At 36.3% G+C, this 11,475-nt stretch overlaps 1 protein-coding gene across 1 annotated transcript in view; it reads right to left on the minus strand.

Moving 5' to 3' along the window:
- Window positions 1–2,532: 2,532 nt before the first annotated feature.
- Window positions 2,533–11,475, minus strand: part of EEF1E1 (eukaryotic translation elongation factor 1 epsilon 1) — a 24,715-nt gene continuing 15,772 nt past the window's right edge. The window contains exon 4 of the mRNA XM_006888743.1: window positions 2,533–2,673. Coding sequence (XP_006888805.1) covers window positions 2,533–2,673 — 141 coding nt within the window. The remainder of the gene's footprint in view (window positions 2,674–11,475) is intronic.

Here is an 11,475-nt window from a genome sequence, read left to right on the forward strand (position 1 = left end):
AAAATAAAGACAAAGATTCTGACCAGTGGGCCAAATGGCAGCACCATGACAGAAGAGACTGAGGTTCCATAATCAACACTCTTGCATCAGGAATCAAAAGGTGATTAGCATTAGGTAAATCTGCTGTCAGACACCTTTCCAGAATACTGAGAAGCAATGTCAGTCTAGACTAAGGTGCGCCTGATCCAGTCCATGGTCTTTGCAATTACTTGTTATGCATCAGAGAGCTGGATTAAGGATAACAAAAGAATTGATGACTCTGAGTTCTGGTGCTGGAGAAGAGTTTTGAACATATCATGGATCACCAAGAAAACAAATACATTTGTCTTGGAGAGGGTGAAACGTAGTGTTTCCTTGGCGGCTTTTTGAAGCTCCATCTCACATACTTTGAGCATGTGGCCAGGAGGGACTGATCCTTGGAGAAGGACATCATGCTCAAAAGGGTGGAGGGACAGCATAGGAGAGGAAGACGCCAGATGAGATGGATTGCTACAGGAACTAGGACAATGGAGGTAGTCTTGTTAGTCAGTGAGACTGGCTCAGGACAGGGAGGGCTTCAGAGCAACTGTAAATAGTGTCGCTATGAGTTACAGGTGATTTGACAGCACATCACCAACACGACGTTGGTTTTGTTTTAAAAAAGCTGTACTTTATTCTAATTCACACTTACACTTCTCTTGGTTACCTTATAATGAATCTAAAATAATAAGTGTATTCTTCCACACAGGTCGTAGGCATCTTCCTTTTTTGTTTTTCCCCCTCCATAGTTATTTTAAGTGTTAGTTATGTGATGTAAAAAGACAGTCTGCCTCTGCTCTTAGGAAAGTAGGATAACCATAGTATGATAATGTCACTACTAGAATCAAGGAAAGGGACATTAATTGGTCAGGTTTGTTGGTTCTGATTCACAGTAGCCCTCTGTTGGCTTTGCAAGGCTGTACGTCTTTACAGAAAACTGGTTATCTTTCTTTCTTGAAGTAACTGGTGGATTTGAATTATCAGACTTTTGAGTTAGCAGTCTGAACTGTTATGTACTACTTTGCTAGCTTTCTTCAAAAAAACTCCAAAAATCCCACAAATGGAAAAATAAGAAACCAACACATGTACGAAGCAAGTTCTGTTTTGTTTAAACAAAGACTTATTGCAATGGATAAATCTGCTGCCAAAAGCTTCTTTGAAGTGCTAAAGAACAAGGCAATCACTGTAAAAATCAAGATATGACTGACCCATCCATAGCATTTTTCAGTTGCTTCATATGTCTGTTAAAGTTGAACAATGAATAAAGAACAAAGTAAAACAGATACTTTTCAACTGTGGTTTTGGCGAAGAATATTGAATATACTCGATTAAAAATTCACTGCTGTCATGTTAGAACTGACTCACTGTTGACCTTCCTCCAGTGGGAGGCTATAAACTGCATCAGAAGAGACTGCCCATCTCTCTCTTGAGGAGTCATTGGTGGATTTGAACCAACACAGGGGCTCCACCTCTGGGTTGGCAGCAAAACTATCTATGACTTCACCACTAGAGTTCCACTGGATCATATGCTTGGTAAGTGATAAAAACAAGACTCAACCAAGGGCCTTTCCACTTGAACACATATAATTAAAAATGTGTACGCTAATCTAACATTAGCACCAAACATTAAACATTCTTTAACGTACAATTGGCTCTACTTTTATTTGTAATGATCAGCTCTTTAGTCTTCATGAATGTGTAGTTATATAGCCAATAAAACTTAGAAATTTAGAAAAAAGTGTCTGTTCAGACAGTGCTTTAGCAGCAGTCTTTCTAGAAACTTGGCTTTCCGTTTATAAAAATCTAATGAATCTAATGAATACTAAAATTTGTGAGATAGCTGGAATTTCCTTTTAGGCAACTGCACATTTCATGAAGTCGTACCAACAATGGAGTCATTAACTCAAGAGAACATATCTTATTCCTGTTCCCTCTAGAGCAGGTTGGTAGTTAGTTTTAACTCAGTGAATACTGATTAAAGGATCAAACAAAAGAGTATTTCTAACAACATTCAGTAGTTCACATAAATTATTTGAAAAACACATTTATTCCTTTTTGTATCCTTGACACAATTTATTATAGATCTTAATAAACTAGCCAAATGTACAATGGAGGAAATTACATTTAAAATATGAAAAAGATGTCAATAAATAGCCAAATACTTCAACAAATAAAAGGACTATTTATATTTTCCTTTAAAATAAGCTGCTGATTTAGAACTTTAATTAAAAGAAATGTCATCTATAAAACAAGGTAATTTACAACCTGATCCTTAATTTTTAATAGCAGTTGAATTTTTACATTAAAAATTGCAAAATTTCAACTAACAAGCAAGTAAACCATTTAGACACAAGTACACATTTGTAAAAAAATTTGTGTCTATATCAACAAATAAAAGAAAAAAACCCAAAAAACAAAAAAACCCTGCTTTATCAATTTATGTTAGCCCTGTGGTTCAGGATACACTTTCCATTTGAAATGTTTTCAAACACTCTTGCCCAGCATGAGCCTCTTCTAATGTGAACTGGTATACAGTCTGTTCTTGACGAAGACGATAGTAGGCAGATGTTGCCTGATGCCCGGATAATGCTGAATGTGACAAAACCAGCGAGATACATTGAGGTATTTCTCTTTTTCTTGAACTGTCAGGTCAACCTAAGTAGAGATTAAAATCACATACATATAACACATACAATATATAAGCACGATTAGTATTATTGCTAGAGCAGGAAAAAGACACCGGGGAGTGGAGAGCTATCAAAAGCCAACACACCTGTTTAATTTTTATATGGTCGGCTTAAAATCAAATGAGTTTTAAAGGATATTTTTAAATTCCCACAAATGCAAAATGTATATTATACCCAGGAACTAGAAGTACCAAGGGAGCTTTCGTGGCTTAGTGGTAAGGAGATACACAGCAATTCAAACCTACCAGGTGCTCCATGGAAAAAAGATGGACAACTTTACTGTCTCTGAGAAGAGTATTCGCCTTTCTATTTTTGTTTACACTAAAGCTGACCTCTATTTTTAGGAGATGCAGTTTACATAACTACCAAGTTGTTAAATAAAATGGGAGTTTATATAATAACAACAGTTTATATACATTTCCATTGGAGTGATGCTGCCATCCCAAAGGCAGGTGATCTGAATACATGAGCTGTTCGGCAGAGAAAGATAGGAAGTTATGAGTTAGTTCCAACTCAATAGTAATGAATGAGTGAATGAGTATTACAAGAATGTCGAGGGAATTGGTTTGAGAAAGAAGTAATAAAAACTATGGATGACTATATTAAGGTTTGAAATTCATAATCCAAGGTAAGTGACTCATGGACTTTAAGACAGACCTAGAAATGGACTCAATTAAAATAAGAGTTACTAGCAGTAGAGCTGGCAGTAACTTAGCAGCCATGGTATGCAGATTAAAAAACTAATAAATTATGACCATTTTGGCATCCCTCTTGATTCTGTCCACTCGTTTGAAGAGGGTGACATCCTAAAAGAGGAAGTTGTCCTTTGGGCAGCGACAAGCATGGGAAAGGTGGTACCCTGCCTGCTAGAATCTCCAAACAAGCTCTCAAGAATGCATATTTTTATATAAGTTAATTTTATATATACATAAAAAAGAATTCATGGTTTCATGTGTGTGTGTGTGTGTGTGTGTGTGTGTGTATCAATGGTATTATTCCCATTAGGTTCAAAATGAAACCTCTTTGGTATGAAGTACACAGAAGACACTTAAATTTTGCGGAAGAAGTGAATGTCATTTCATATTCCAAAAAGCAAAATACATTTTGCATAATAATGACTTTATTGTTCTTTTTCTTACCATATGTTAATTTCACTATTAACTTTAAAGAAAAGATAAGATTTTTAAAAATCACAACCACCAGTGAACCCACCTGGAAATCTAATAAAGGTGTGTTTTCTCACTAAAAAAAAAAAAAATTCAAATCTAACTTTGGCAACTTTCTTCTAGTAAAAGTAAATAGAAATTACACAGTAAGTGTCATTCAAATATGGATTCATGTCACCTGCTAACACATAGATGGTTTTGATGTGGCCAATTTTTTGGGTTTCACCTCCCAATTTAGTTATTTCAAAGATCATTTAATGAAAACAAAATTTCTATTTATTTTATGAGCTGTTACTCTTCAGAGCGAACTAAAATACACTGAGAACAAAGCATTTCCAAACAAAAATTCTTCTCTAGTGCTCAAAGGGGAAGGGCTTAAACTGCTTCTGTAGAAGATCAAAAGCTCAAGGTTCCTTGACTGCTTGTTGATTTTACTGTTCATTCACATTTTAAACCAAGGCTAGATAGAAGGCCAACATTTAATATTTTGATTTTAGGAAGGCAGTATTACTGAAGTTTTAATGGAGCAATGTAAAGTAACATCAAAAGATAACATACAGTGAAATCAGTACACTTCAAACCTATATGTTCATAATTGAGTGTAAGTCTCTAGTATAAAAATTATAAACAGACAGCATAAAATAATTTTCACTCTAAGAGCTTCTAAAGTATATGCTATTTTTTTTTTTAGAATATGCTAACTCCTAGTTTATTCCAACAATTTTTAATTAGATGCCTACTGTTATTATTTAAAAAGTGTGTTAAGGTAACCAATTTTCAAGAACATAAATGTGTTCATTTTCACTTGGAAATTCTGCCAGAAATATAAAAAGCCCTGTATAGGGCTTTTTGAAAAGGGTCAGGTACCACCTCAAGCATCCTCTTAACAGTTTACATTTTGTAGCTAGCACTGTGAATTGTGGAATACTATGACTGCAATGTTTTTGTGCCTTCTGCTCCCCTTTTTCTTGGACATTGTATCTGTGAGGTTTACTGTAAATAAATAATAAAAATGACTTTTCACTCCACCAAGTTTACAGGGCTTCATCATTTCTTTCTAGTTAGCACAAGCAATTACTTTCCTTTCTTATAAAAAACACAATGTCCTTGTTACCATTTTCTGCTGCTTCTTGTTGGTCTTCATAAGGGAACTCTGGTTAAAAGAAGCATCTGGTTGTTCGTGTGAACCCACCAGTCACTCCTGGTGAAAACTTAGCTTCCATCAAGATTTACAGTCCAGGAAACCTGAGCAGGTCTACTCCTACAGGGTTGCTATGAGCTGGAACTGATTTCATGACGGTGGGTATAGTTTGACTTTTGGCTGATCTACATTCCAGTCTATCTACACCAATGTTTGGCTCCTTCCTTTGTAAGTCTGTAATTAGTTTTAGACTGGAAGAAGATACTTTTAACTTGAAAGCTAGGCAGGTAATATTCCAAGTCCTTAGTTTGTGAGAGAAAGTTGGAAGCCTCTTACTAGATCAAAGAGATGCTGAGTGCGGCCTTTCCAACTGGAACATGCTGCCATTTGGACACTGTTTATGGCTCATTTTCTTGGTTTACAGCTTTTTCTTTTATTTTTCCTAAAAAAACTATAGAGCTCCATTTACTCTTCAAACTTCAAAACAAATGCATCCAAGTTGGTAACAATCTTATAATCTAGTACATAATGCTGTTGTTAGGATCATTGGGTTGGAGTTGGTATTGTCTCATACTTAACTCATCCAGTGAGTTTTCAGAGACAGTAAATCACATGGAAGGAGACTGTCCATCTTTCTCCTGCGAAGCAGCTGGTGGATTCGAACCAAGTGTCTCAGGTTTGCACCACAGCAAACCTCTAGGACACAAAAGTTCCTCATACATAAGATTACAAAGGATTTTTGTAATGTTCACAGTCATCATTTTCTACTTGTGAAATCACTTTGAGAAGGCAAGGAGTCATTGGTTTATCATAAACAACCCCAAGAACTGGAAATTTAAGAAGGAAAGCAAAACATAACATTCTTCAAGGGGGTGGAGATTGGAGACAAAAAAAGGGGAGGTGGAGATTAATAAAATTTCATTAAGTGAATGAGGCTGGATGTAAAATTGGGTCCACATCAAGATAAACTGGGACTATATGATGACTCAAAGCTCCTTCACTGTTGATATTTTAATGAAAGTTTACAGAAACTTGGATTTCTATTCGTGTGTTGATAGTGTTAATATTTAAAACTGCGAGCAAATAAAGAATATATGGGTGTGTAAGTCAATATATCACCAAAGCAAATTAAAACAACAACAACAAAAAATATGAACCACAAGCAAAATAAGCCAAATGCCATTTAGTCAAGTCCAATTCAGAGAGAGGGCTATCCATTTGATTTCTGAGGCTATAAATCTTTATATACAAGGGGAATGCCCATCTTTCTCCCATGGAGTGGATGGTGGACTAGAACTTCTGACCCTTTGTGCAGCAGCCCAAATAAGCCACTAAGGCTCTTTCAAAAGCAAACATAATAAAGCAGAGAATGTGCTGAAAGAGGAGGTAGCCAATCTGTACCTCTACTCTTCCTGAACTGAATCCCTTGCAATAACATTTTCTTTCCACAAAAGGCATGGGCAAAAAATAAGGCCTTAGGATTTGATGGAATATTAACTGACATGTTCTGACAAGCAAATGCAGCCCTGTATGTGCTTACCTGGCTGTGCCAAGAAATCTGGAAGCGGTTACCTGCCCAACTAATGGAAGAGATCTATATTTGTTCTCATTCTCCAAAAGGTTAACAAACAGAACATAGAAATTCTTGAATAACATTACTATCACATGCAAATAAATTTTTTTTGTTTTTGCAAATAAAATTTTGCTGAAGATTATTCAAAAGCAGCTAGAGTGCTGAGGAAAAACTACCAGGAATTCAAGTTGGATTTAGAAGAGGCCATGGCACTAGGGTTATCGCAGCTGATGCTGATATAAGATAGATCTTGGCTGAAAGCAGAGATTATCAGAATGTCTGTGTTTTATTGGTTATGCAAAGGCATTTGACGCTGGATCACAAATTATGTGATCCATAACTTTGAGAAGAATGGGAATTCAAGAATACTAAATGGTGCTCATGAGAAACCTGTACGTAGACCAAGAAGCTGTTGTCTGAACAGAGTAAAAAAAAGTGTACGGTTTAAAATCAAGACAGGTGTGCATCAGGGATGTGCCCTTTCTTCATACCTATTCACTCTGTATGCTGAACAAATCCCCTGAGAAACTGGTCTCTATGAAGAATATGACATCACGATCGGAGACCTTTCAACAACCTGTGTTATACAGATGATACAATTTGCTTGCTAAAAGGGAGGAAGACACAAAATACTGCAGAAGATCAAAAACTAGTCTTCAATATGGATTACATCTCAGTATTAAGAAAACAAAAATCTTCACCACTGGACCAATACACAACATGGTAACAGACTGAGAAAAAAAAAATCAAAATTGTCAATGATTTAATCTTACTTGGATCCACAATCAACCCTTTTGGTATCAGAAGTCAAAAAATCAAAAGATGCATGGCATTGGAAAACCTGCTGGCAAGGACCTCTCTAACGTGCTAAGCTCCACCTGATCCAAGCCATGATATATCCAATTACTTGCTATGCACATGAAAGGTGAACAATGGGTAATGAAAACAGAAGAATTAATGCATTTGAGTTGTGGTGGTAAAGAATACTGAATATCTGCCAAAAGAACATTCTTTCTCGGACAAAGTGCTACCACAATGCTTGATAGAGACAAGGATGATGAAACTTCATTTTATATTTTTGGGCATGTTACTAGGAAAGGCCAGTCCTTGGAAAGAGACATCAAACTTGGAAGGGTGGAGGGTTAGTGAGAAAGAAAGGAAGACCCTTAACAAAATGGATTGACATGGTGACGGCAATAATGGGTTCACGTGTATCAGAGACGGTGAGGACGGGAGACGACAGGGCAGGTTCAGATCAGTTGTTCACAGGGTCGCTGTGAGTCACAGTCAACTCTACAACACACACCAACAAGAAGAACGCAAATTTATACTTGACTGGGCAGGGATGTGAGTTAATAAAGCAATTGTTAAGTATGAATTTCCATTTATGAGGCCTGTAATCTGAGGGTGTTTATTCATCCTATGCATGTGAGGAAGACGGGGAGATGCTTTGGTTATGAACTTAGGACATCAACCCAGAGGGGATAGTCAATAGAGTGATTCATAATATTTCATTCAATTTTGTTTTAAAAAGATTATGTCTTTTAATAAAAATATTCTAGTCACAATAATCACTATATATAACGAGGATATACTTTATAAAACGGGAAATACAAACAGGAACAGATTACTAAAGGTTGCTATTACAACCTTAATTTTAACCCAAAAACCAGAATAAAACACTTTTAATTTGCTTGAAAACAAAATGTCTCCTGGGGCACCTAGATTTTTTTTTTAAATTCTTTTATTATGTTTGTGTGTGTGTACTGTCAAATCAGATCTGACTGGTACAGGAGGAGATAGACCCTCCTCCTCCAGCAGAGCATCTGGTGGATTCGAACCGCATACCTCTAGGATTGCAGTGCAACTTCTTGCCACTAGGCCACCAGAGCTCCCTGGGGAACCTAGATTTATATGAACTGTGCACATGGTGACATGACTATATGGAATTATGAACTTGTTAATGCTGATGCCAAAGAAATTCCACATAAGGTTACTTTTCTCTTAACATTATTTCCTTTCCTTACAATCTCAATAAGCCAGAAGACTTTTTTTTTAAAAAAAAACCCAAACAAACAAACTAAAAATATGCACTTGGTTTGCAAGGCTTCATTTTGCCATCATTTTTTATTTCATTTTATTAGAATGGAGATATTTCCTCTGTACTAACTCAATACGCCACAAAGATAGATCTCATGATATTCTCACATTCGATCAGTATCTGATTTGTACAGAATTATGTATGTCATTTCTCCCAATACTAAACTTAACAAAAAGTAACACCAAAATTTCTATTATATGTTCTTTCTAAAATGTTAACAAAGGTGGTGTTGGAGATAGAAACTACTTTGGCAACCTACTGCATGGTCACCATGCCTGTAGCAGTCTTGTTAGGTGGCGCTGAGTACAACTCATAGTGATGCTATGAACAGATCTGAACCCTGTCCTAGCCTGTGCCATCCTCATGATCTCTGACACACTCTAGCCCATCGCTGTAGTTACTGTGTCAATCTGTCTGGATGAGGGTCTTTCTCTCCTTTAATGTCCCTCTCCTAACAACACCTCTCCTAGCTACATGCCCGAAGTATGTAAGACGAAGCTTTATTATTTTTGCCTCCAAAGAGAAATATGACCACACTTTCTCAAAGACATATCTGTTCTTTTGGTAGTCAGTGGAATATTCAGTGCTCTTCTCAAAGGCGTCAACTCTTCTTTTGTCATCCTTATGCACTGTCCAACTCTCAAACACAAAGCAAGCGAATGAAAAGACCAGAGCTTCAATCAGACCCACTTTAGTCTTCAAAATCACAATTTGGAGAGGTTCCTGACAGCGGACTTTACAGACACAAAACATCTTATCTTCGGACTGCTAGTATCAAGGGTTTTGATTGTGGATTCAAGTAAGATGAAATATGGTAATTTCTCAATTGAATTTTCTCAATCTATTATGATGTTACATACTGGTCCAGTAATTCTTGAGGTTGAGATGCAATCTATATTGAAGGTTGTAGTGCTTGATCTTCTGTAGAAGTCTAGTGTCATTTAAATCAACACAAAAACCACATATCCCCTGTACTGTGGAGGCTTTCACTGTTTGAAATGATGTAGGGTGTGCCACAGCATCACTCTTAAGTGAAAAAACTACTAAAATACACCTAGAATAGAATAAAAAGAAGTGTGATAAAAATATTTCAGTATCTCTTGAAGGTTCTTCACATTTAAATATTTAAATTTGAATATTTAAAATTTAAATATTTCTTTAGAACTATACTTAAGTATATAAAGTAAGAATTACACTTTAAATATAGATGGACAACCTAAAATAGGAAATTATTCATAAATAAACAGATAGTTTGGTGTTGCAAATCTTAATCAACAATTCAGAAGAATGAGGCATTGTACTAACAGCTTCGAGGAGGATAAATACATCATTTGTCATCTCTTTATTGTGTTTAAACAGTGTCATCTTTATTAGCATGGGGACTATTTGTCCCACAGCACTCCTGCTGTCTCTATATATATCAGTGGGCTCCGTCTCACAGTCAAATTGTGTTATATTGAATGAGAAATCATGCTCATCCTATTTATATCTGTAGTTCAACCTAGCATAAGATTTTTAAATCTACAAAATCTCTCAAAAAACTGCAGATAGTTTCTTTAGTCTACATCTGACCCTTCTCTTGATTGATCTCAAGGATCAACCCTGGACTACATGCTCTCTTATTCACTAATTATTTTCTTGTAAAAAGATTGTATTTATTCAATGAGGTCAACAATTCCTTAAAACTAGCCTGAATCAAATACTGTACAGGACCATTATTGTAAAAATAGAAAGATTACTAGTAAGATGTGTACAAAGGTCCATAAGGGGAACGGAAGGGAGGAGGGCGTATGAGGGTGGGAAGCAGTGAAAATCATGAACTTGCAGAGTTTGGATGAGAACAGTACAAAATTCAGAAACACAAATGGGCTCTTTTTTCCTACATGGCAAGATTCAGTAGCAGGTGATAAGGAACTGAGGAGTTTTCAGATAGAGATACAGATGCTAAAATGCACCAATTTCAGAGCAGACTACCTGCTTTCCAGACCTGACCTCTCTGCCTCAGTTAGGAACTCTAGTAGTATTATGATTAAAAGCATTTAGTCATTAATCAAAAGGTTAGCAGTCTGAACCCACTAGTCATTCCACAAGAGAAACATGAGGCAAGCTGTTTCCATTTATACAGCCTTGCTAACCCTATGGGGAATTCTACTTCTTTTCAACAAGATTACTATAAGGTAAGGTCTGCATCAATAATAGCACTGGATCCAGTATGTGTTAGTTTCCTAATCTGGAAAATGGGAATCTAAATAATTATTTCATTGGACTATTACAAGAATTAAAACACTTACATTTATAAAGCAGATAGAATACTGCCTAAAAATAGTTCAGAGTTACATAAGTATTTGTAAATAAGCTTCATTTAAGATAGAACACAATGTATAGTAAAGGGACTGACCAAACAGAGGAAAAAAATCCTGAAACTCTTGAGAAAGGACATTGAATTTAAGACAAGTTCTGGAAAGCACACAGAAGGAGGCAAATGGCTTAGTCCAGGACAAAAGCAAGATGGTCCATTCTTAGATGAGAAAAAGGAGACAGGCTGGATGAAGATGTATAAGACAGAAGACCAGAAGACTAGGGGATGTAACAGACAGCTGTACTAATGAGGAAGGTCATCTGGTCATGCTTGAGACGGAAGGGGACAAAGAGGGATGGGTCCAAGAGAAGAGGCTACAGTTGGGAATTTTCTGAGAAGGAAAGAAAAATCAGTATGAGAGCCCAGCTGAAACTGGGCTCCTGTAGTAGCACCACTGGAGCTGTGTAATTTCTCCAAGATATCACATCTT

The sequence above is a fragment of the Elephantulus edwardii genome, unplaced genomic scaffold (genome assembly GCF_000299155.1).
Source record: "Elephantulus edwardii isolate Elephantulus edwardi_28Jun2011 unplaced genomic scaffold, EleEdw1.0 scaffold00071, whole genome shotgun sequence".
NCBI lineage: Eukaryota > Metazoa > Chordata > Mammalia > Macroscelidea > Macroscelididae > Elephantulus > Elephantulus edwardii.